Source organism: Nothoprocta perdicaria, unplaced genomic scaffold, assembly GCF_003342845.1.
Source record: "Nothoprocta perdicaria isolate Ctin4 unplaced genomic scaffold, notPer1 scaffold_214, whole genome shotgun sequence".
NCBI lineage: Eukaryota > Metazoa > Chordata > Aves > Tinamiformes > Tinamidae > Nothoprocta > Nothoprocta perdicaria.
Window position 1 is genome coordinate 937,778 of NW_020455360.1, and position 27,077 is coordinate 964,854.

The 27,077-nt window shown below is 39.0% G+C and overlaps 1 protein-coding gene across 1 annotated transcript; it reads right to left on the reverse strand.

Annotated features, from left to right (window-relative positions):
- Window positions 1–4,158: 4,158 nt before the first annotated feature.
- On the reverse strand, window positions 4,159–25,343 carry TSPAN3 (tetraspanin 3). Its single transcript, XM_026038657.1, has 7 exons — window positions 25,225–25,343; window positions 14,722–14,913; window positions 13,648–13,722; window positions 10,917–11,018; window positions 9,853–10,005; window positions 9,486–9,569; window positions 4,159–5,099 (listed from the first exon to the last, which is right to left on the reverse strand). Exons 1-7 carry the CDS (start codon window positions 25,285–25,287, stop codon window positions 5,007–5,009), a joined length of 762 nt encoding a protein of 253 aa, XP_025894442.1. The 5' UTR covers window positions 25,288–25,343; the 3' UTR covers window positions 4,159–5,006.
- Between the last annotated feature and the right edge of the window lie 1,734 nt (window positions 25,344–27,077).

A 27,077-nucleotide genomic window follows, 5' to 3' on the forward strand; every position in this document is an offset into this window, starting at 1 on the left:
AGACTTTTGTTTCCCACCCAGGCCCCAGCTGCACAGCCACCACATTTAAATGATGCTTTTCATGCTTTTAGAAGGGAYGCTGTCTCCCAACTGCAAGGGCCTGCTGGAGCGCTGCAACACCCACTCCTTGCAGGGATGAGGCATTTCCCAAATCCCGAAAGTGCCTTCAGGAAATAGCACTGTCTAATTCTTCTAGAGGAGGTATTGGGATGTAAGATMTTGCCTATTGTCTAGATATTATTGTGTAGAGGCCTGGCACAATCCTGCTAAGGCACTCTGTGCCAGGGATGGCTCACCTCTCTTGTGCTTATTTGAGAGCGGACAAACACAATCCCTTGTTGYGGAAAAAAAGAAGTTTTCTTAAGATAAGTTTCTAGACTAGTTGCTTTCCTATGCTAACAGACTAGCAGACTGTTTTTGCACGCAAGYCTATCTTAGACGCTCCCAAAATGCTCACCTTAAGTAGTGGGCTCTTTTGTTACCAGCCCCACTACTGAACAGCACCAAACCAAGTTGGACAAGCTGCAAAACGATTCAAATGGAAGTGGAAACTCCCCACTAACGTGGCTTGGTAATATGAGTAATGATGATATGCAAGACAGTTGGAAACTGGCTAAGACTGGCAGCATCTTATCACTGATCAGCTGCACACTGCCCCTAGCAACCAGCAACTACTGTTTCCACTTTACAGGCACCGCACCAAGCTGGGCCGGTTTCTCAGACAGGGCAAGTTTTGCTTTGCGGTAGCAGCGGTTCAGAGGCAACATCGATGTCAGTTCACACTCCCCAAGCATACATCAAGTTTCAGAAGAGTCTGTCCCCAGAAGGTCTTTCCAGCTACTCAATACAGTTTCAGAGGATGGAAGAAGTAGGAGAGCAGCACACAGATGAGGTGGAGGAACAAGGGGGTTTATTAGATGTAGGTTGATTTTTATGTAGAAGGAAAGATTTTGCAGTTACAGGGAAGGAAGGGGGTAGTAAAGAGATTAGTAGGAAAAAAAAAAAGAAAAAAAATCAAGGCCCAGGAGGTAGCCCAAGCATGGCATTCATCAGAGCAAGCACACTGACTAGAGGTTAATAGTGCACAGGATCCATAGATGCACTACGGTTAGAGCCTTCTATTGCACTTCACTTTAAATTAAAGCTCTGGCTCCCTGCTCCAGGAAAGCRACATGCTTGTGCAGTGCAAGGAGCAGAAAGGTGCAATTCAGAGAGTGACTGAATGAGCTTCTTGTGCAACATGCATGGGGATCGAGCTGCTTCTTCAGCAAAGGGCACTAGAGGCAGGTGCTCTGGATAAGCAGCTGTTCAGCTCGGCAAGCACGGCGAAGCAAACCCACCGCTGGCTGAAGCTGGAAACAACAGCAAGCATCCACCCGCGTCCTTAATTTAAGGACATAAACCTCTCATCTCTCTTCAAAGCCCCCAACATTGCTGCTATTAACAGCTTCACTGGCTGCAAAACACTAGAGGTAGCAGCTGCTGAAGAGAAATGGCTGAATTTCATAGAGAGCATTATCAGAATTTGAAAATTGGGTAGAACATGGAAGTTTAATCAGTGAACTACAGTGTAATCAGTCCTACAAACCTATCAAGTCAATATCACTAGGGGAGCAGTACTGAAAGTCATGTTTCTTCTCTGATACAGTATCTAAGAGCCGAATTTTGCTGGCCTGCACTGGAGGAAGATAACAGATAAAGGAAGTCAATAGKAACATCTTACACATCATTTATCAGAACAGTTAAGCACACAGACGAAACCTCTTGAGAGAGCAGTCAACATAATTACATCTACTAAAAAACAACAAAATAAAACACTTAGAGCTGTGATGTTTTACTCCCCCCAAAAATAGCTATTGCTTCCAACTACAAGATAACTGAGAAAAAAAAAAACAAAAAAGTGAAAAATCTCAAACAAAGCCCTCAAAGAAAAGAGCTTGAATGAACTTTTAAGACATTCCTTCCTAAAGAAAACTCAGGCCATTAGAAAGGCCAGACTAGAGAGTCTCCATAGTCCTGCACTCCAATACTTGAGCTTATCGCAAACTAGCCACTGGGGGAAACTTTGTACTATGCCACATACTTAAGAGTCCTACTAGAGTATTCATCAGTAGCAACTAGAAAAAAAACAGGCAGAAGATAAAAATCTAAACGACTGGGTAACTCTCCCATCTTGCACACATCTAAGTTTCTGTGTACGTGGGTGGAGGAGAAGATTGTTTTCTTCTTTGCTTGTGGGGACAGTGAATTACTACTTTGAATGTTTACGGAAGCCTAACATTTCATTATGATAACTGAATCTAAGAGAAAGTAGCCCTAGCAGACACAAACACACACCCCCAAAGGCTTTAAACTTTCCCTCAGCCTCTCTCCCCCAAACACATACTACAGTGAGAACCAACTGACTCAAGCGAAAGAAAAAAGGAGCATTTGCATCAGGCCTAAGACAGCTGAGCAATAATCAAAGCAAGAATGCAGGCAGTTTCACCAGTCTGCTGAGAGAAACAGTTTGCAACAGCATCATCTTTTCACCTACAAGACAGAAATCTGGTTCTCTGCTGTCATTTTTTCTTAGCACATGGATAATTTGCCAAGAGCAGAGTTGCATTAGGCRTAGGAGATGGTCGGGATCAAACATGCATGGGAATTCAGCCAGAACACTGATAAATCAAGATTATTTTCTTAGATGCAAAATGAGATGTTAGACATGCCCACTGTTTAGATCAAGACAAAAATATCAAAGGTTTTCTGGTAAAAGCAAATTGTACTTCCTCACTTTGGGAGCAACAAGCTTAGAACAGCATAAAGCTGTAGTGCTAAAGTATATTAATAGATTTATAACCTMATTTATTATCTTTCTCTATAGAAATGATTACAGTACTACTCTACTACAGAGARAGTTAAATGACAAATGTATTTCTTTATTGAAAATAGCACAGACAACACCACTTCCTTGAATGAGGGCAAACTACCTCTAAGATGGGTTTTACAAGGCTATASCAGAGTAACAGCACCTCCTTAAAAAGCAGAACTGTTTTGCTTTCATCGTTTAGAACTTCTAACAGTTCAAAAACCCAAACAAAAAAAAAAAACAAAACCAAAAACCCTACAGCTAGATAATCTTTACCTCATCTCCCATGACATCAAACTACCCCCGTTTCCATGCAACTGAAGATTAAGCTCCAGTGTTAAAATGTGGGTCAGAGATTCTGCATTTCCAAAGCCTAACAAATTAGTTCTTTACTCCTAGAGCACAAAGCAAGAAAGACTTAGGCACAATACAGGACTTTCAGTAGCACAGTAATATGTGATGTTAACTAAACTACAGTGAACTAGTTATACATATAAGCTCTACAGCTTATAACTCCTCAGAATTCAGGAAGGCTACGTAGCTGGTGCTGACAAAACAATGATCAAAAAGTATTTGTGGTAGAGATCTATAGTATTAAGATCCCTATACAGGAATGTCCCTGATTTCAGTAYGAGTCCCACTATTTGTCCTAGCTAGCTTCATCTGTCAATTAATAGAATTCCTAGAGCATACGTTTATGTCAGGGCAACTTAAATATTTAAGTTCTTAAAAGATATATCGGGTTTAGCCGCAAATTGTGCATGWTAATGCTGCATTTTCTGAGTAACGTTTCTCTGGACAGCTGAGAATATTCTGTAGCTGTCAGCTGGACTGAACACACTCACTTTGCATGATAAAGCACACAGACAACTATGACAGGAGTTCTAAACATTCCTGACTTCTTCAAAGACTGAAGCAACTCAAGCCATGGAAATCACAGCAATGACTAAACATCTGAGTAACATTCAGATTCTCCATTCTCCAACTGATTAATACATAATTAACATCCAGCAGTKACAGGGCTATTCTTTACCCTCTTTGGAGAAGCAACAGGTTCTTATCTAGTTACACTCAGCAGGTGTTGACATTCCACCAAGTTTTATTGTTCTGCTGCAAGTTTCTCTGATATCGTTTCCAATACAAAAGAACAATTCTAATACAAAGAAGATTCCACCAAACCTTAGGCACCTTCACTTACATACATCTGTATTTAAAACTGGTGCTTTCACATTAAAGTTTACACTTTAGGCATGCCAGAACTCTGTTTAAGATTCCAATGCATCTGTTCAAATGGAAAACAAGACATGTTTTTAGGGAGGATATACAGAGATTTTATTTAATCAGGTTTACTATTTACAGTTGAGATCACTTTCACATACTACTTCGCTACTCTACATGGCTACATTATTTCCAAACCAAAAGAAGATCTACAGTCTAACAGTTCACTCAACACATAAAACCGCTCTTCATAGAAAAATGAAATATTTCATTATAGAACAGTAGTGCATACATCATACTCCTGAAAAGCCAGCTTGTATTTTAAAACACTAACGCATGGAAGAATTGATCTCTGAAGATCAAAACTGCAGTCACATGATTCTAAAATTTTGGTTAGTAGTCATTTTGTACATTTTTTATATATAAAGTGTACTGGACTTCACTTAGGTTTTTTAAAAAGTGACACTGGTGAGGGGCAAAATTAAAATATTATTTCCCAAATTAATACAGCTGGCTTCCTTTGTACAACTTTGGCCAAAAAAGTTCCATGTAGTGAAGGCTTTCAAATTCTCTTTCTATATGCAAGAATCAGTCAGTTAATGCTTAGAGGTAACCTACCAAGAGAGGCACACATCCTTTGACTTTCTTGTCAACCAAGTTACACTCGCAAATGGTTCTGAAATTAGAAAGTTTTCTAGTATACTAAAACATTTAGATACATGAATAGCTGGCTAAAACAGTGAAAGTCACAGGTAATTAAAGGGGTGTGTGGAAAGCTGAGTTGCTTTGCCCATCACCAGTGTACATTACAGCTGTCCTCATCTGTGAAAGGTGGGCTTCAACTAATTGTAGGGCTCCAAAGCTATCACAGTAGATGTGGCCCATTCACCTTCCACACGAGTGAGATGAGATTGAACCTCTGTGTTGGCGCTCTCTTCTAGGCATAGGTTCCACCAGTGATGAGAAGTTCATAAGCAGGATCCCGACTCCTTCTACATAGTACTATACAGGCACACAGCATGCCCAGAAGCTGTGGGGGAAAATAAGAAAGCAAACTGAGTACCGAGATACTTCAAGAGACTTCATTTCTGCACAGAAATCGCCAGTGTACTTCAAGTGTCCAGAAGGCAAATGGTTAACAGATATCTTTGAAAAAGCTTTACTTTCTGCTGCAGAAAGTGTGAGCCTCAAATCTCAGCCTTATTTTCCTGCAAAGTTGTCTTCTTTAACAAAAGGATGTTCTGGTCAGCTACTTGTATTCAGGCTATTCAAAGGATGAAATAATTCTTTTTTTTTTTTTTTTTTTTAAAGGAAAAAAAAAATTTTTTTTTGATTTTTTTAAATGAAATTTTTTTTTTTTCCTTTTTTTTTTTTTTTTTTAAAGTACAGTTTGACACACAGTATGTAATATAAAAGATGAAGTCAAACACAACTGTACTTATTAGTCCTTAACTGCTATGATAAATCTTGAGTTTTATGAACTTGCTTTCCCCCTTAAAGCTTCATTCAAATGCTGAATCTCCACTACTGTTTCTGAAATATTTGCTTTGAGATATTGTCCCGACACTCAACTTCGTAGTATTGTAACTATGCTGACAAGTTTGTCAAAAATTTGGGCAGGTTCTCGCATTTACAAGACTGAAGTCAAAAGAACATAACGAGCGACTTGGGACAAACGGTATCACAGAAACACTGCATGCTTTTAGAGGACAGGGTAAAATTCAAGTGTATAGATGTTTTCTATGGGTGATAGTAACAGTCAACAGCATCTRGTAATACAATGCAACACACTATCTTAATTTGTTCATATGCATACAGGAAAAAGGTTATTCACAGATGCAAATACTTGAAGCAGCTCTGTCACAACAATGACTAAAGCACCACCCAGAAAGCAGGTACATTTCTTTTGAAAAGCTGGAACAAGAAGTGGAACAATGAAATGGGTGGCTAAGCAAATGCAAAGTTGCTGCATTTAATACAGCAAAAGATGATGCGAAACCGTATCACTAGGCTAAAGAACTACTCGCTTTATTAGGAGGTTGATGCAAATGCAACATGCACAACAATTGTTAAGTTTTAAAACAAAAGCTTAAGTACTCGGTTGCATGTAGAGACAGTTAAGTTTGCTGAAAGATTGAAGTGATAATGGTTTTTAAAAGCAGCAGTGATTAAAGAGAAGCATGATGAAACTCTCATGAGCTTTTAAGATTCCTGGAAAGAACAAGCTGCAAAGGTTAAAAATATTCTAGCTGTTGTGCATTCTTGGCTTTGGACGTAAAGGTTAATTTAGCTCAAGTCAAGAAAAGTCATCTGCAAGATAACCTAGAGAAGGGTACTTCAGCTTGTACTTAGAACGAGCACTTCCATTGCTTTCCATCAATACTTGGTGCTTCAACTCTCGTATCAGCTTCCAAAATAAACATTATATTTGTGTCAGCTTCAGAGTCCCAAACTTGGCAATTGTCAATAAATTACGTGAAAAAATGCATCTTCCCAGACATCACCAAAGGCACTTCAGAAGGGTTAAGCCTAATCCAGTTAATTAGGTAGTCATTAAGAGCAGAACCATACAAMTTCTTACCTGAAATGTCTTTGAACTAAATAGAATGACATGTAGCAAAGACAAATCCAAAAAAAWTCCACTACACTTAAACTATTCACAAAGATAATCCTAATGACTTAAAAACATTCAATTTATGTATACGCAGTCGTGTAGAATCAGAAATAATATCAGAYACTATATTACAAACTCATTAAACTACTGAATCACTATTTAAAACATCTATGTATTTTAGGAGGTTAGTGAGCATATTCTTGGAATTCACTGTAAAAACAGAAATTACTATTTCATCTTTATCATTTGATGAAAATATGGAATTTGTCAGAAATATAGCATGACAATTTGAAAAATAGACTAGTACCTCAAACCTTCTCTGTAACACGTGATTCAGTTTTTCTTTGATTGTTTAACATGGTAAACAACAATCCTTTARAAGTCTTTATTAGAGACATATCCAGACACTAATGTTCCCTTCTGAAATTCGAAGAGCATTCATTAGAAAATTAAAAGCATCTCCCACAATCTTAACAAGTCTTAAGTTTGCCTGCATACAGTAATAGATCAAGTCTGCCTTCATATGAACTGATTCATTTTTTGTGTGTGTGTCTGGGTGTGGGAAGAGTGGAACAGAACAAAAGYCCTTTAGCTGTAATGGACTAGAATAAAACTAAAAGGAAGCCCACGTCAAGAAACTAATACAAAATACTACACATGTAGTTAAGTAATGATCCCTTACACACCCCAAAAACTACTTTTAAAGAATGATCGCTGCACTCAAGTAAYACTATCATTGCTTTTCCACTTAAGTTTGCCTCCATTTTATTATTATTTTTATACTGTCATTTGGTTGAGACCTGAAAACTGCTGCATGCTCTAAGTTCCTTTCCTAACTAAAATGCAAAACACATTCCAAACRACTTTCATGCAGAGGAGTTTTTCASAAATCCCAAGATATACAAAAAATCTGCTWTATTCTTCAATTCTCTTTGTTTTAAAGAAAGCATTCAAGGTTAAACTTCCTGAATGTAAGCTATTAGAGCTAACAAGCTTCTAGAGAGTCTTATTATATAATAGTCTAAAAAAAATCAAGTCAGTGGGCTCTGTTAAGTGCTTACAGGAATAGTAATAAAATACAACAAATTATTCACTAGTTATTTGCTAAATAGTCAGCCTACTAGGTTGCAGGATGTGACCTGGGTTATGAGCCATTTGCTGAAGATTATGTAGTCGTTTATATTTCAATAAGCCTTTACACCATTTTACTGAGAAACAAATTTACTAAATACTTAAATTCCTTACTGCAGATAAGAGGATGTCACAGCCATATTGAAGACAAACATTACCTTATGTGTTAAATTTTAGCAGACAAATAATACATCAGTCAGAAAACAGTTTAATATGAACTCAGCTGAAACCAAAAAGTCTTTTTAATTTTTTTWAAAAAAACAAAAGCAATATTGCATTTTGTGAGAAACCAATGTTCAACCTCTAAATTCTAAAATAAAGAATAATGCCTCATTTTCTCTTTTTGGTAAACAGTTCATTCTTCTTCCTAGCATTATTTCTACATTAAAATGCCACAGAAGCAGGTATGGAAAACAAAGTACGGTTACAATGAATCATCTTCATTTTAATTACAGCATATTTGGTCTACCTGAACAATGAAATATATCTTAAAATCTCAGGTCATAAAAATAACAATTTACAAAGCATTTTTCTGTTGCAGAAGACTGAGCACAGAACTTGCCAAAATTAAGTTCTATATCTGAAGTAACCCAGTTCTGGACAGTTCAACAATATTACAATGTACAGTGTTGCATTTTTATGATAATAGTCCTGCTGCACTGAAATAAAATATTCTTATCTTCAGAAGTGGGTTTGCAAAAGAGGATTTATCCTCAAACATGCAAAAGTTGRTTTTGAACACAAAAATTCCCAAAATGTTTGACTCAACCAGCACAACATATCTGGAATTCAAATTCTAGTGAGGGCACAAAATTAACTCTGACATTAGTTTTCAGGTCTCTCAAAAACCAGCATGTGCAGCAAAGTTTTCAGAGACAGAAATATTGTCACAGTCCACACCATTTYGTGCACTAAGCTTTCCAGACTAATAAGCACTCAAAATTCCAAGTGTACAGACACTTCTGGAAGACACACCTGGACTTTCTAAAAGAAAGAAGAAAATACTGAAACACAAATTAGTCTTTATGTATTTTTTTTAAATAACCCAGAAAACTAATGACTCAAGGTTTARTGTAGGCTGTTTGCCACTCAGAACTTCTTTCTGCAAGTCTAGCAATCAAGRCATCTTCCAGATACAACATAAAGCTCAATTTAACAAGGGCACAGCATATGCTGTCAAAGATGTTGGTACTATCTTCTAGGTGGCTGTGACGTCAGTCGTATGCTGTGAAACATAACTCAAGTTGATGAACCTCTAAAATGGCATTAGTATGAGCTATCTCCGGCAAAGTAAATACTTCATGCAGATAAAAGTGGTAAATGATATCAGGGCACATTGGTGAGATACAGGCATTTGATGTTTGAATAATTAGTTTTCAATACAATTTAGTATTTACTAATTCTAGAAAAAAGTTGCATGTACTGTTTGGACTACTGAGCTTCTTCAGATCACAGTGCACATTCATGTAGTTTCTGAATCACMCATGACTAAAAAGTTCTGTGTCAGAGATACTTAAGATTCTTTGGAATGCAGTCCATTTATCTCCAAATCAAGTAGGGATTAGAGCTGTTAATGGACTGCACATACCTATAACTACCTGGAGAGCAGTCCAGAAWTTCATTAGAGAAAAAGTTTACAGATTAAAAAAATATATATGAAAAATCTCTTACCTGAATAGCAGCAAAGGCTAGTGCTGCCCAGATAACATACATCATGATCTCTTGTAGTTTCTTTACAACCAAAGCCTCACAACCCTGGAACAAGTAAACATCATTACATATCCAACCACACAGAATAGGTAAGGAGGCCCCTGTCTTCCCTGACAAATCTTAGAGTACAGAAAAATAACCCAAAGAAAAGACAAACTTTAAAAGACAGCCAGTATGAAAGGAACAAGAAAATTTCCTCCCTTCTTTAGAAATCAAATTTATCATCTGATACACCAAATATACCCTATATTTCTTACTCCCACTATAAAAAAATTAGTTGTTGTCAACAGGTCCATATGACAACAGGTCCATATTTTGCAGATCTTACCTCAGAATAAAGGTCCATTGGGCGGGTCAAACTGCCAGTACAATTGCTGAGAGCTGCTTTGCAACAGCTGAGAGGCACGCTGTTGTTTTTAGTCTGTTTGAACCAGATGGTACTCTCCCAGTCTGAGTAGTTATGGATCCCACAGCAGCGCAGCTGAAAGAATACCACCACATTAAGATGAGGATGCCTCAGATTGTCTGCTAATTGATCAACATAAATCATTTTACCAAGTTATTGGCCAATTGTTTGTACAATTACCACCAACTTTAMATCATTTAAGATATATTCCTTACAAAACAAAGGCTTAAAATTCCAGTTTTGGATGAGCATTTAACAATGCACTTCACTGCCCTCATGCCCTCCTCACAATACAAAAAAMTTCATTTGGGGCTCAAAGAAAGCAAGCAAGCTGTCAGGATGGCAGGTAATTCCTACTTGTTAGCCATCCTGACAGCTTTCTTTCTTTCTTTGTAGTAATGAATCATGAAATCATCATACAAAATGAAAGTAACCTACTTGTTACTTTCATTTTTTATTTTCATTAAGGAATCTTGGCAAGATATTAATAGTACCCTTGATTTAAATGTGTTGAATATTTAAATACAAAAATACTGGACTTTATTGATGTAATTTAAGAATGCTGAAAGCTCCTGAATATTACCTTACTTTGATAATTATTTGTGCCCCAAAAGAACAAAACAGAAGTTTGCAACACTGAAATTTAGCTGGAATCAAGAATATTTGGCCTTGTTCTAGATAAACCTGYGCAGAAACAAAGAGCATCCTGCAATGGGACACTGCAGGAAAACAAGGGAGAAAAAAATACCTGGATCCAGACATTAATTACTGATAGCCTATTATGAAACAGAAYGCATCTCCCCATGAGAGACCTCATAATTCTTCTAACTGTAATATTTCAAGCTAATTAATTGTTGACCAACCCTTTACTAGATTTGTCAAAACAGGGGAAGAGATTTTATTGATGCCATGCATCTTGTGCATTGGCAGATGCAGAAAGGACTAAAAAGCTTCTACAAAAGGTTTTGTGGGCCTGGCTGTCTCACCTGCCTCTGTACATAGTCAATAGCACGACTGGCTGCATCAGGATTCGTCCCGTTATACCCATTATACACTTTCTGAATGCTGTGATCGACTTCATCCTCCACCTGTGAAGTATTAATAAAATATCCACATTAGCATGCTGACACAAACAGTAGAGGCCTGGATATTATAATCCAAAATAAAACTATTCTAATTTGGTATGCARAAGTTACTTCCTCTCATTTGATATCAGTATACTTTGGAGGTAYAGTTTTCTTAAAGCTGTAAAGCAATTTTTGCAAGAGATATTACAACTAACAGAAAAAAACCACATCAGTTCTAGTATAATAGTCCAGACAGAGCAACTTTGAAATATGTCTCAGGAAAAAAGTTGGTTTTATTATGACAGGTAAATCATGAAGTTATGAGCTATTTGTAGGAATAGGCACCCGCCCACTTCCTCCTAGTCCTCTGACGTTCTAAACCACAAACACACCACTGTGTGACCACTGGGGCTAACTGATTAAGTTTGGGACCCCACCGAGTTATTGTTAACTCATATCATGTGCTCCTCCCATTCAGACCAAAACACGGTAAATTCTCAAAGTTCTGCTGACTATACTAGCCAACAGTGACCACTCCCTCCCTCCGCTTCCTCAGAAATGGTGATGCYAGCACACTGTACATAGCAACAGCTACTGGAATAGCTCCCAAACTACGGCAGATGAGTCAAGCTGCTAAAGATGCTGCCAAGTATGTGTGTTAGGTATGGATGTCACCCAAGAATCATCACATCTTCCCCAAAAGACTATTGATAATGCTTCTGAAAAAAGTACTTCTAGAGCCTTTCAACACACAGGCTTCACTAACTGCCAATTAAATGCACAGAAAGTTTTTACAAGCTTCGTGTAGCTAAACATCAATACCAGTCTAAGAAAAAATAATCGTGACAGTTGAGAGTTAATCTATCACGTGCAGCAGGATTTGCAAGGAGCATAATCCGAGGACTGAGTACTAACTAGGCACGCGTATTCTTTAGTAGACTTGTAAGTAACACTATCAATGCCTGTTAYCTTTATAAATAGATCCGTACAGAGACGGACATGATTCAAAGCTCATTTGACCTGCAGAGGCACTTGTTTCAGACTAGCTTAGATCAATTGTTTAAAGGTTTAACTACATAGAATCACAGAGTTACAAACTAAATTAGTCACACAAAAAAGCAGAACAGTTCTGTTATGTAGGTTTTTATATCATTTATTTCTATCCATGCTCATAAAGCACTTGGCTTACAGTTAAACGAGGACAATACTATGCCTGAAAGCCACACAAGTGACATACAAAAAAAAATTGATCTCCATCTAACCTAAAAATGCTGGGAAAAAAAAAGGGGAAGAGAGGGCAGAAGAAGGGGCCAGTGGACTAGCAAATTTTGCAGCACGTCACTATCACAACATGGCCTAGACAAGCTTGACATTTTTCTGAAGGAGTCTGTAGACTGGAACCACACACACGACTTTACTGAGGTGTGTTGGAAAAGTTAAGGGTCAGCTGTTATGTCTCGATGTGAAAAGGGACAATGGTACCTCAGTGAGGCAATGCAGTATTAGACTCGGATGCATTTCATACTGACAGTTTTGACAACCACTGCTATGAATTCAATCCACCTTTTCAYGTACATTTATATGGATTATACTAAAGCAATTCTGACACCATTTTGGGACCTTTTTTCTCAAAATCCAGAAGACTCATATACAACCACCCCCCTGCCACCACCTAACAACCCCAAACACCACACCCATAATCCCTACACATGTCTAAAGCTGAACAAAACAGAGCACAGTGCTGCTTTATTTTTCCTAGCAACAATATTCAGAAATCTAGRCCAATTTCAACTCCCAATTCACTATTAAGAAAAAAAWTTTTGACACTCCTGTTGCACTTCAGAGAGCAGTTTAAGACACTAGACAGTGTAACATAGTAGAAAATGGCATTTTTACTAAATGCACACAAAAATGAAACTGTCTCTCTAGGGGCTATAAGACTTAATTTTCAAATATAGGCTTTCACAAATTCCTTACGYGAGTATAAGGCCATGCTGCCACTGAAAACATTACCTTCTCAAGCTCTGCCCCTGTATTAGTGTTTGTGAAGTTGCCTGGCAGGTAGCAAAGCAAAAGGAGAGAGAACAAAAACGTGCAGCTGGGATCAACAACATTTTGGACTGGTTCAAGTATGTAACTTTGCAGATGGGCGAGGTAGGAAAGACACATGCACCTTTTTCTGTCTGCTCTGAATGCAATTAGCTGGCAAAAAGCAAAATCAAGATAAGATCCATGGTGATAATTGAATTTTTATAGGCCAAAYGTCCAGTTTTGCTGGCTTTTGTTATAGCTACAAGTTTGAAATTCCTTTTTCTTCAAGGTACATTTTGATATATCCCTAATGTGGCATATTTTTAGAACGCATTTTGCTGGTAGAAATATAAATGAGATCAGAAAAAAACAAGGCAATTTCATTAAACACCAAACAATATATACACTTTAGTTACAATTTATCATATTCAATCTATTTAACCTGATTTATTATACAGTATCAGTTCTCAGATATTGGCAGCTCAACTTAACTGTCTTATTCAGTTTTTCTTTAACTAAATAGCCACTACCAGTTCTACAGATCAAATACAAGATAGACTATACTTTTTATTTTGTATTTTGGTCACATTTTGAACATTTATCAAAACTGAGATATTACCTTTGCTCTGTAGATGTATCCGAGAACCACCACCACAACTTCAGTGATAAAAACCAAAAGCAGAATGATCACAAACTGTAAAACACAAGTCAGAGTATTTGTGAAAATAGTTTCAGCTATCTGCTTCCTCAAAGCCTCAACTGAGCTCCTGAGGCTTATTATAAAGCAATTTCTTAGGAAGGATTTTAATTTAGTAAACAAAGCAAGCAATTAAGTTGACCAAAATGAGTTCAGAGTTAATTTCGTTCAAGAAATTAAGAGTTCGTAGCTTCACTGCCCAGACAGGCAAGTGCTGAGCATTAGGATTGGTTTAATCAAGTGCTCTTTCACACTTCTTCCTATCAGATAAACCTCAGTGTTACGTCAAAGAGGCAACTTGGACTGCTGCTTCAGAGCACAAGATGGATTAAGGGAATGTTTCAGTAGATTAAATTGACAGAGGCAGCATGTTATGCACCTGCCATAATATATTTAAGTGCATTCTGAAATTATAAAACATCAACATCAAATAAAATAGAGACATGGATTAGTCTCTCTCTTGTTTGCCCACTCCAAATCTCAAGCTAAATCTACAGCTAAAAAAATGCTTGGAAACATAACAAAATACTGGAAACAAAATGTCCAAACCAAACCACACTGATAAACTGTGGGCACCATAGCCRCCCTCACTTTCATGCAAAACACTTAAACCTAGCTGGCTCCTGGCCCACTCTTCCTCCCTTCAAAGTTCATTTTTTCATCCAGAACAGGTAAGTAATTTTAAAACGGTATYAAGAAATCATGACATAGTTGTGAGGCATCACTTTTAGTGACTTCACCCCGGTTTTAAAGTGGTACAAACTGAGGAGTCTTCCATTGCCAGAAACAGCMATTTAGCACTACTGAAAAGGTGGGGAGGGGGAAAGGAGGCTGAAAGCAAACAAACAAACCACACCACACCAGGAAAAAAATGCTATAAACAGTTATAAAGCAAGATCAAAATAAAGTTAAAAAGACATACCTTTTTAAAGTCAGTTAAAAGGGAAAAAGGCAAGAATACACACAACAGACAAGCACAGGAACGCCACAACTTACAGTAGCAAGTCCACAGCGACTTTCTCGAATTGTGGCGCAGCACCCAATTAGTCCAATAATAAAGAGAAGCGTCCCCACAGCTATGATAACCACTGCTGGAATGAGCGTGTAGACATCTTCAAAGAAGTGATCATAGTCGTCATATGTGATGAACACATAGGCTCCCACGTAGCACAATATGCCTGCTGCTGCCTGCAACAGACACAGTAACTTGGTATATTCTTTGAACACCAAATCCTCCTTTCTGGAAGACTATTTTGCCACAATTGTTTTATCAAAGTCTGTAAGTCCTCCTCAGAAATTAGGTATTTTGAGATTGACACCTTTGCTAGGTTAAAGGGCATRTCATTAGGAACATCTTGAATTAGTGAGCAGAGACTAGCTAATTCCAATCTTCAAACTACATGCTACAAACACTAAAATCTTGCTGCCTRTTCTTTCCTAAGAATTTCTCTGTCATGAGCTAAACCCTTCCCACAGTGTAGCACTCCAGAGTATGAGCCAGTATGTGAGAACAAGACTCCAGCCCAACRAAACAGCAAGCCAACAGCAACTGAAAAACTTTTTGGAACTTATATAGTTACTTTACCTGTTGCTATTTACCAATTCTTTCATTTTGTTATCATACATGATCCCATCTCAGCAGCATCTACATATACATACCAAGCTTTGACCTCAGCTAGGGACAAGAACTACTGAAGACAGTCCTTTTGAAGTGTTCACAGCACCTGAAAACCCAACTCTGTTCAAAAAAAGCCCACACAGATAAAAACTCCAATTTATTAAAAGACTAAGCTAAATACTTCAGAAACATCATAGAAACCTTTTCAGTTTAAAGACCTTCTCTAGACGGTCACTGCACAAAAACAGTCATCTATTTTACAGAAAAAATAATCACTTTTAAGTTACTATTATTTAATAGCAAATAAGTCCTGTAGGATAAATCTGCAAGACTAATGCCACTTTGCAAATTTTAAGCTCTAAAATGGAGCACATGCATCATTCCAAGGTACTCTTACCTTCCTCTAAATTACTGAAGTCCCTACATACCAGTATCATCACTAATTTAAAGCTGCACAGAACTAGAGAAGCACAGGCAGCTGATGCTTGAGAAGTCAGCTAACACACATGCATTTGGAAATAAATCCCCTTACTTTATCAATACTTGCCTTACAAAAAAAGTCTTTTATAATTACCTTTGCAATGCTTGCTGCATAATGAAATAATCTTGTTATGCATTAAATGTTTGATTTCCTCTTTAAATGAGGCATTTAATTATACTCAATTGATTTGCAATGATAGACTCTCATTTGAATCTTTCATGATACGGATACCTTTCTGGTATCAAGTTACACTGTTTTGCTACTCCACTCAGCAGCTGCAAAGATTAAGCCATGATGTGGGGAATCTCACCTTGCTGTGAAGGGTGCAGCACCCCTAGTTCAAGGCAGTCTGCACTCCTGATACAAAAGTTCACTAACTGAAATTCCACACACTTCAGCTCTGACCCACAGGAAAGAAGGTTGCAGGTCGCCCCCAGGCCCTCCTGCCCACTCAGAGCTCTGCAACTACCCACACTAGGGAGAGAAACACACACAAACGTGCCATGTTAGCACAAGCACATAGAGGCTAGGGCACACCACCACAGAGTGAAAGAACCAATGAATAATTCAGGCTCAAAGAGACTCAGGAGATCACTCGGTCCAATTTCCTGTTCAAAGCAAGGTCAGTGCTGAATTTAGACCAGGTTGCTCAGGGCTTTGTCCAGTTGGGTCTTTAAAAAACTTCAAGAATGGAGATTTCACAGCCCTTGGGGGCAATTTGTTCAGTGTTACACAGAACAAAACAAGCCARAAAAATACTGGTACCTCCTCCTCCAGCAGTTAGCTACTGGGTAATTTAATACTGCAGTGTTACTGCATCTCTACTACACAGCAACACTGCATAATGGCTGCTTTATGCATGGACTAGCCCTTTGTGCAGTTTTGCACAATATACTTCATCTCTGAAAATAAGAGGCTACTCCACAGGAATGTTAAAGCACCCAGGAGGTTCACATGTTATCTAATAAAAGGTGGTGTGTAGATACAACAGTAGTGGGAAAAAAAAGTTAAAAGATATATATGATCAAAGATCAAAAGCAGAGCATCTTCACCAAATTCTGAAATGAACAAGCTATTAAAGTAAATAGAGAGAGTGCGTGCACACTACTTTGCACAAGAGACATGCAGAAACACTAATGCAATTCTGCAAATCATGTCTTACCATGTTAAGTACAACATGACAAAAATGCAGACAGTTCCTGTATCCGAAGTACAGCCACTGAACAACGGGATTATATTGACTGTTGCCTAGCAATGAGGCATGGAAATGATAGGCTAGGAATGTTGCCTTCCACTTCTGCAAACCAAAAATGCTCATCAGAAATGTCATCTTTTGCAAGGTGGGAGGAGACAACCAGCACTGYACCATTTAAGAGTCCATTAGTCCTCCTCTGCTGTATTTTAATTGATGTTTAGGGGTTCTTTCTTTTCCAAGAAAGATTTGGTTCATGCAAGCAGACCCAAAATTAACTGTATGACAAAGATATTTAAGGAAACTGGAAGATAAAAGATAAAAAAGGCAGTTCAAAAGTCTTAACCTCTCTGTAGATGCTCATTTTTCTTTCCTTATTTTGAGAAGCATGCACTTCCTCAAAAATTTTGCTCTTCCAGTGTTATGCCAGGCTTAAGCATAAATTAGATACTTAAGCTAAAGCAAAACAAAAACAAGCAGAAAGCACAGTACTAAAGCAATTAGTATCCTGGATTACTAATCTGAAGGTTAGATTTTTGGTCAAATTTCTCAGATTAAAGCAACTCATCTGAAGCCTTAACTAAATTCTTTTCATACACRTTAGAATAAGGACTAATTTGCCATGATGGCATTTATCCTTGGGTTTACTTCTTTAAGAGTTGTGGACTGTAGTTTGCAAAGTTTTTTTCTTTGTAGAGTGCCACAGCATTTCAGCAATAGCTGTATGGATTACTCTACTTAGAAACCAAACTTGCAATAGAAACATAAGTTGAACGATATTGCCTCTCCTTTATGAGGTGGCCTTATCCTTACCAACTAAGGCTACCCTTTTCTCAGAGTCGCTTGATCAAATAATCTTTTTTAAAAAGACCTTGAAAAAACAAGTACCTGCTGGAGCTTTCACATTTACTAAAGTATAAAAAAAAATTATGAAGAAAATCCCTTTCCCTGGACTACTAGCTTAGTAAATAAATCTGAATAGGTACCTTTGCGTAGAATATAGAAGAACGATTGAAAAAAAGCAACATTACCTAGTTTACATGAAAGTTAGTTAATTCAACGGCCTTGACTTTTCCTTCCACATCACAACCGTCTGTCAACTTGCTCTAAACTAGACAGAGAGGCACTACAACATTTTTGTTGGGATTAGGACAGTGCTTCAGAAGCAATCCTTTTACTCATGTGCTGATCATTTTCACTACATTTTGGGCTGAATGACAACAGTTTTAGAGGAAATAACCGGAGTGCTTCTGGATGAAACTAATGTCAGAAGTTGAACGCATTTAAACATGCTAACTCTTAGCAGGTGTTCAATCCGTGGGACCAGATTAGACCGAGGTCCTTCCTCAGTGTCCCCAGCACAGCAGCGTCAACATCTGGTCCGCACAACACAAACCATCTTGCTCCACATCTGGTGTTCCATGTATGCACTCACATAAATAAAGTTTAAGTACCATTACAGCTAATGAAGATTAGAGTCTTACCTATTTTAAGCTACCTATGCTGAACAGTGCTGTCTCAGTTAAAACACATTTGGTAAGTTTTAATATAACATGGACTTACTCCTAGTACAATCTGTTGCAGTCCAAGTTTAATATGTGCTTTTTTAAAAATACTTAATAGTATCATGACCTTCCAGCATTCACTTCTCAAAAACAGAACTAAAATTGAGATTTCAATTTTATCACAAAACACAGAGATTACTAAAAAAGTAAAGTAATTCACATCTTCGTGCTTAAGACTGTAGAATAAAGAGCAAATCATCTGGATTCATTGCAGTTAAACATGAAGACATTTGAAAAAAACTGCCATATTTACTGCCAGGAATTTTCTGATCATTAAATGGAAACCAAATATAYGAACTGCACACAGTTCATATAAGTCTCTGATACACAGGACTTGAAAGAGGAATTCTCGAACTTCATCTGCTCAAGGCTCTGAATACAGACGACAGCAGCTCCTGAATTTGCGCCAGGTCACATGCATGCACTGGGGAGATGCCTGGTCGTTCAGCATTCACACATCCCTTTATAGTTTGCATCTCTCTTATAGWGCCCAACCTGAAGTAGTACACTATTTTAGGACACAGTAACCTTTAAGAGGGATTGCCAAAACAAGTACAGTCAACATAGACTGTTTGTTGCAAAAGGCTTAAGCACTTAGCCCTCCATTTCACCAGAGGAGGTCAGAGAAGTTCAAAAGCATTTTTTTGGCATAGTCATCTAAGTAATTATTAAAAGCATAAAAAGGCAAATAACTGGAGAGGGGAATATTGAAGAGCTAATGCATGAAATGCATGAGGACAGAAAAAGCACCCCTCAAAACTGCAAAGAAAATGCATTAAAAATTTGGTCCTTAGAATTAAGTGAACAAGTTTCCCAATGCCTTGGGCTAGGTCTCACACAGCCTCCTATGCAAACATCTATTTTGCAGAAGTAAACACACCCTGAGGTATACAGGGCTTCAAGTCTTCCAGACTTACCCTGAAACAGATAGCAGTTTGCAGATAAGCATTAAGAACCAGTTTTGTGTTTTCAACGTTCCTCACATACAACAGCAGTTTAAATGTTCAAGCTCTTGTGGTCTAGAAAGATGAATGAAAAACAGAGCTCGAAACTGCTTGTTCTCTTGATGACTTAGCTACCAGACATGGACTTGGCAACTTCATTTATGCACTAATGCCTTTAAAAAAAAAAAAGAAAAAGAAAAAAGAAAAAAGGTTACCCTACTACTCTTCACCCAAAACAAAAACAAATACGACTCGTACAAGGAATTTTTGGATGTACAAAGCCACGACAGTCATACTATTTGAACCAGTTGCCTGTCTAGCGACTTTGCTCTGCTTTAAAGCCCAAACAGAACCCACAACAAATCCTGAACCATGCCCTGTTTAATTAATAATGTCAATGAAGCATAATAAAATGCAGATTCTAAGGGGTTATATAACTTGTTTAACAGTATAAGCAGATGAAAGTAGCAGCCAAGTACTCTAAGCAAGAAGAATATATTTACACCTTCTGTCCAAGTAGTTAAGAAAAAGTATTTTACCTTTCTGGGAAGAACACTGAAGCAAATATAACTTCCCTCTAATGCCAGCTTAACTATTGATTGGAAAACTTCTGTGGTAATATAGATACCATCCTAGGCATGAATATTTGYCATTCTATCACAACCCCAATCTTGAAACAGATTTTTTACTGTAATGCACTATGGACACTTAGATACACGATCTGTATTATCTTTTAGTGAACTAACCAAAATGAAATTCACTTTTTTCTTGCCTTCCACACTAACAGCCCCACACTTTTTTCTGCCCAAGGACTAACTTCAACTTCTATATTGTTTACCTGTAATCTTAAATGTTTAATCTTAATTGTTAAATGTTAAATCTTAAATCTTAATTGTTTAACTGTAATCTTAAATGAATCTTCCAAGTTTCCACAACCTTTTATGCAGGAACATTTTTCTGAAAGGCCATAGAATCTACAAGAAATTGAAGATGCACATCTTTATCACTTTCCTCACAAAAAATTGCCTCAAAAATCTTCTATCTTTAAGAAAAAAAGTAAAGTAGGAACCACTGAGCTCACAAATTCTTTACAAGAGGAAGGCTAAAAATTCTATCCAATTTTATAGCCTGATCAAAAATATTGTATGCATTTACAAAACAGAGCAATAGATTACTTAATTATAAGTCGTATTTTGTCAATACTTTCCAAGTTCAGTCCTGTACCACCATGCATTAAAGAATCCTAAATCGATTGCTTTTGCAAGCGAAACAAAAGACTGCACTAAGCTTCTTTTGCATTTCATGTTGCATGTAAGTGTCAGTAATTGCAACAGGCAAGGCGGGGAGTGAATATTTCACATGTGTAATTTTCCTTTAAAAAGGGGGAAGGTTCTCAACAATATAACCATTCTTTTACACAAATTCTGTCACTGGGGTTGTAACTTGACCTGATGCTGCTGCACTGTTTCCAGATTCCATGCTCTGCACAAGAACAATGATGATTCCACTCAACCACGCTGCTTGCCACATAAAGCAGTACTTAAAATTCCACATACTACTCACAGATACCACATTTAGCAGAGGAAATTGTTCTTACTGCTGTAAAGAAGGGTGCGGAAAAGGAAAGTTGTTTTTAGCAGAAAACGTGATATTTCTCAAAGCTTTTAAAAATATCAGAATTACAATCCCAAACAGCTCAGGTAACAACCCCCCAAAAAAGTTGTTCTCATGAAGTGAAGACTTCAAACTCATTCTGTACAGACARATAATGCTACTATTGTGTTAATTAAAAGGAAATTCAAGTCTTTACAAAATCAGGGCTTGGCCCATAACTTGCAACCTCAGAATTTACATCCAAGCACAGTAAGAAAATTGTTTAAGAACGGTCTTGATAACACCAGCGCTTGAAAAAAAAGATAGAATTTAATATTAATGCACTATATTCCAAATGGTTAGACTTCCCCAAAAATAAATTCCTCACTTCAGTGCCAGAGCACCAGAAGCAGACTATGTAACTTCCACATCCAGAAATGACACTCCTTCAAGGAAGAGGTTTCAATCAAGCAATCCCTGATGGGAGGCCTATTGGCTCACCTGTCAGTTTTAATTCATGAGCAACTAAGAACACTTGAGAATTTTCTCTAGTACTTCCCACTCCTTCAAAATGCACACGAGACAGAGAGAAAGCAGTTTGCAGTTAGGGTAAGAACTGAAGAGAAAGTAGAAGGGATGAAGAGAATAAAGTTTGCTCTCCCTCCTCCCCCCTNAAAGGGACCCAGCACAAGACTTCTGCAAGTGAGTAAATGAGATGCATGTAGGATCTTCGGCAAACTGGTTGGAGTTGGGTTTGTTAACATCAACAGTCATAGATGAAATAGTGAGCAAAGCTACAGCCTGTTAGCAAGCCAGATCTGCTCTATTCAGAAGATCTGAAAGGCAAACATTGCAACAGATTACACAGAGCTGGCACACAAAGTAACTACAACCTGAAGTACAATATTGGAACAGAAGATAACATTATTTATCATGAGTCAAGAGGGCTTGGGGGTACAACCAAGAACACTCCTCTCGATGTCTGTTACCACAAATGGGGGAAGTTTGCACTAGCAAAAGTCTTTAGCAGTATCCACTAAACTAGCTTTTTTCTTCTCTGTGCAACAATTTGGAGCAATAAAAAGAACTTGCTGTTGCCAGCTTGCTCACTCTATATTTTTTTGTGTGTTTTATTTGCACAACCACATCAACTGCAGGATTTGTTAATCGCGTGAGACACACCTAAACTAACAAAGCCTAGACACAGAAGCAATTTTCTTGCTGCTGGACTTGCCGCTGGACTTTTCTAAAGTTTATCCATTGTCATACACTAAYATCTTACAATCTCTGTCGGTTAAAAGAAATACTCAAACATAGACAATGCATGAACGTAAGATACACACAAGCCTCAAGTAATCATCTCAGAGTACAGTATACTGAACCCCAAGTATACAGCAGCAACATTGTAAAGGTGCCATCAATGAAACTATCCACCTTGAGGGAGGGAAATCAGACCGCGCTCTTTATAAGGAGATACAACAGCTTAAGTTTCTGCTTCTGTTCTTATGCACTTAAAAAAATGCAGGTTGCATTTGATATTACTAAGGCTGATCTAAGATCCAGTTGCTGCTTAAAGCACAGGCCARCTCTGAGCCCAGCTTTCTCTTGTTTGTTTCTAGCCCTTTCCTTGCACCGGTACTTGTGTCCTTCCAATACTCTTTACTCTGGGGGTCACAAMGCTAAACAAGCCTATGTTTTTTTCCTTTGTTTTAGGTCTAATTTTTCCAGCACAGGGAATTAAGCTAGTCAACTGCAGGGTTTTGAYACCACCAATGCCGGCCCAAGGTGAGCAGCGGAAACAGTCCCCTTTGGTAACAACTCCAAATGAGACCTGCTTGGCTGTGAAGCTTCAAATTACCCTGAGAAAGGCAGAGATCAGCTGGTGATAGCATCACTAAAGCTGAAAGATAAACTAGGTAAGAAAGCTATAACTTCTTTTAATCAAGAGAGCATTAGCTTCAGCCTATCAAAAGAAGATCTGATAGATCATAAATACTCTTCTTCCCTGAACTCTACGTTAACATCCTGCTAAGGAATTCAGGCCAAGCACTTAAAGGGTACCAAAAGAATTAATTTTGGATCAACAAGCTTTGCAGCCGAACATTTGACATTGCAACTTTTKAAAAGTTACATTTCACTACTGTGGACTATAACAAAACACCTTTGGTCCCCCCCGCCCCGGAAACAAAAATGATAAAGTTTCCAAACATTTCACATAGTTTTGAGCTATCAAAATGCTCTGCAGTCACATTATCCTACAAGTTTCAGGCAAATGGTTTAAGGGGTAAGTTCAATTCACTTTTATCAGGTACTCGGGCAGAGTTTACAGTAACTATAACTCTCTTTGGGCTTAACTGTGTAAGCAACTACAGACCATGAAAATAATTATGATCATAATATATAGGATTTACACATGATAGTCCATGGAAATACTCTATGTTTATAAAGGAAACTAAAGAAGCTTTCAAAGTTACCTAGCCAATTACAAGTATTTGCCTATTGCTAAGTCTCAGTGGAAAACTGGATCTAAATATCAAAACTCCACCTACATATGGATGAAAATTAAAAGATTTATTTAATAGCATGAAAGCAGCTATATGTTAACATTTAATACCCATCTAGGTGGCTAKATACATGTCCAGAATTGTGAAAAAGTAAACATGCTGCATCAGGAACTGAAATTCTTCCTTCTCTTCTGCTATTTAAAACAAAATTACTAACTTTTTGTGAAAATCTGTAACAAAAAAGGGTACATACATGCTTTCCTATTTCTATGCAATACCTTATCAAAGAAASGAGAAAAAAATGCTTTATATATTCCTCATGTTCCTAAAAACCAGCCCTGCCTTATTCCACGTGCAGCTGACCAGCAATATGCTCACTTCTGCGCAAGAGAAGCTAATGACTTCTTACACTGGAGACGACTTACAGATTACAAGACGGGGACATTTTAAATGGAGTCCAGTTTATCTTGGGCCTAAACAGTCACCAAAACCCACAAAGACTGAACACTACACAAAATAACTTCCGTCGCTACCTCTGTTTAAGCTGAGGAATCACATAAACTTTCAGTGCAAAAATACGTCACTAAAAGTAGTCAGATACCAGACAACCCCTCTTAGATATATGTAAAAAAGTTATCGCTAAGCATTTAGGACTGGGAAAAGACTGTGTAAAAAAATGTGTTCATTTATGCAAAACAGAATCTAATTTATATCAGTAACAGGAAGAGTGGGGGGTGGGGGGAAGGAGGGAGAGGAAACTATTTTAATATGTCACCAAAAATATAACTAACAGCTGCATACCTAAACAGTTCTTTTTTTTTTTTTTTTTAAATTACAGGACAGCCAACCAGTTGCCTTTTAACTACCATTTACAGCTACTTAAGACAAAAAAAGCCACACCCAACACAGCAGCAAATTTTACTATATTAGAGTATGGCCTAAGCAAATGAAGAGCAATACTAAAAGGTTGATGCAACTAAAGAGCGCTCTAGAGATTAGCAATACAGACCTCAGCCAAAACTATCCAGTCCTGGTGCATCGCTGCAGGTGAAATACACCTCGTATTTACTGCTCATCTCTCTGAACTCCGGGCCGGAGACACAAAAGCCAGGGAGAGTGCAGGGATTTTGACAGCGATTCATTGGTAAGGGGCATTTCTTYGCAAAGGGCTTTTTTAAGGGTGGAGAGTTGGAGCAGGGGCGTGTTCGTTAACGTTCGGTTAACGCCGAACACGAACTCGCGGCGCGGCTCCAGCGGCCGGAGCCGGCCTCTGGGGACAGCCGGGACAACACAGCTCCCGTGCGGATCAGGCGGCCGCGGCTCAGTCTAGGAAAAGCAACGTTAAAATACCCGCGGCGCTGCTCACTCGCGTTTGGCCAGCGAACGCTCCACGGCGCCGCAGCGCCGGCACGGCGGCCAACGGCGACCCGCCGCCCCGCGCGCCCACCGAGCTGCTCTCTCGCCCCTTCCCGCGGATTGAAGCCACGCGGGAACGCCGGCGCGCTCAGCAGGAGGAGCGGGGCGSCGGAGCGGGCTCCGCCGCGGCCGGGCCCCGCGGCGCCTCAGGGCGGGCCAGGCCGCAGCCCCCCGCGCGGGGCTCACCCAGAAGATGAGGTTGAGGAAGACGAGGACGGTTTTGGAGGAGGTGATGCCGCACTGCCCCATGGCTGCTGCTGTCTCGGCCCCGGAGCTCCGGCTCCAGCTCCGCCACCGCCGCCCGGCGCCGCCTCACGTGACGCACGCGAGCCCCGGCGGCGGCGCGGCGAGCCTAAGATGGCGGCGGCGCGCGTCACGTGGCGGCGGGAGGGAGGAGGCACTTAAGATGGAGGACGGCTCCTCCTTAAAGGGGCCGCGGCGGCACCTGAGGCGCTAGGGGAAAGTTGGGCGGCTCCTCTGCTTCCCGTTCCTGAGGGGAAGAGCGTAGCAGGAAGCGGCCGGAGTTCTCCTGTCGCCACAGCAGGGTACATCTACATCGAGTACATGTCTGCATCGAGGAGACAGTTCCATCCTGAACAGAAAAAAAAAACATAAAAATAATACATAAAATAAACAAAAAAAAATAATAATAAAATAATAATAATCACCTGCTGATGGAGGAGAGTTCCGGGTCTTGCCAAGCATCTTCTGTCTCCAGAAATGAATTTATTAGACCCGAAATCTTGTGGCGCCGTGACATGGTTTGCAGCGGGGTCCCTGGCATTTAGGGGGTGACAGTGGCTGGTAACTTCTGTTTCTGTAACGTGTAATCAGGCAGCCTGGGCTTTATTAGCTGACAATTCTGTGACACGTAATGCTTTAAAAACACATTGATGTTAAACCACTAAAAAAGTACCAARGGTTGATGCAAGAAAAGCTTAAGATTAGTTTGATAGGAAAAAAAAAAAAAAAAAGGATTAATGATGACATTTAAAAATCCTTTCAAAGGTTTTAATATAATGCCGCTATGCAGTTTTAATGCTGAGATTACAAATACAGCAGTCTACCCAGATTTTCTATATTTTCTGTATTTTCACAACACAGTACATATTTGGCAATGTATATATAAGATTGGTGTGCAGCAAGCACATTTCTATTTTTTTCTATTTTTTTTTTTTTTTTTTTTTGGTAGCATTTCTTGTTTTTCTTGTCTTGTTTGAGGACTGTGCATGTAATAGGATGCAAGAAAAAAAAAAAAAAAAACAGGATTTCATGCTTGGACAGGAGAAAAGCGCTGCTACACGACAGCCTCTGACAGGGTGGCAGGGTTACACATGCAGGGAAATGAAGGAGCTTGGATTCACTAGGAGGCCGGAGGAGAGCACTGGAAAGAAAGGAGGAATTACTGACTTCAGTCAACCTTTTGCATGTGCTGAGGGACTGTCTAAACTGGATTTGCTTTACTTGAGGTGGCAAATCCAAACACAAGGAAGAAGGTGATTGCCAAGTGTAGCTTGAAGAATGGACCCTTTGAAAAGCAAATGCAGTCATGGATGCTGGCGTTTTTTTTGCCATACTGTGCTGCTGCTGTCATGGCATGAAGCTGGGTGGCAGCGGGTACCTGTGCAGGGCTTTTGTCAGGCTCCTGTGCAGTGAAGTGTTCTTGGTTCTCCATAGGATCCACACCAAACTTCTGCGCACCTCCATTCTCCATAGCTTCTAATCCATAGACTGGCTTGTACCAAGCGAGGGCCGCTGCTGACATCTCATACCAAGTGGGGCATGCCTCCCTTTGCGTCCTTTAGTGTGGAAGATGCCACCAGGAGCAAAAATTGCCCCATCTGCCTACGCGGGGATGGTTGGCAAGCCCTTATAGCTCCCTGTCTGCACAGGTAGAGGCGGAGGAGAGACGTCTTGCTGAACTAAGCGCAGCCAGTGCAGTTCCCAAGGGAGTAAAGGGTGCTGGAGACACGTTGCAACAAGCGTTTTGCCAACTGTGTGCAGTTTCAGTGGCTGGCTCGACTGCATTGGGCCGAACT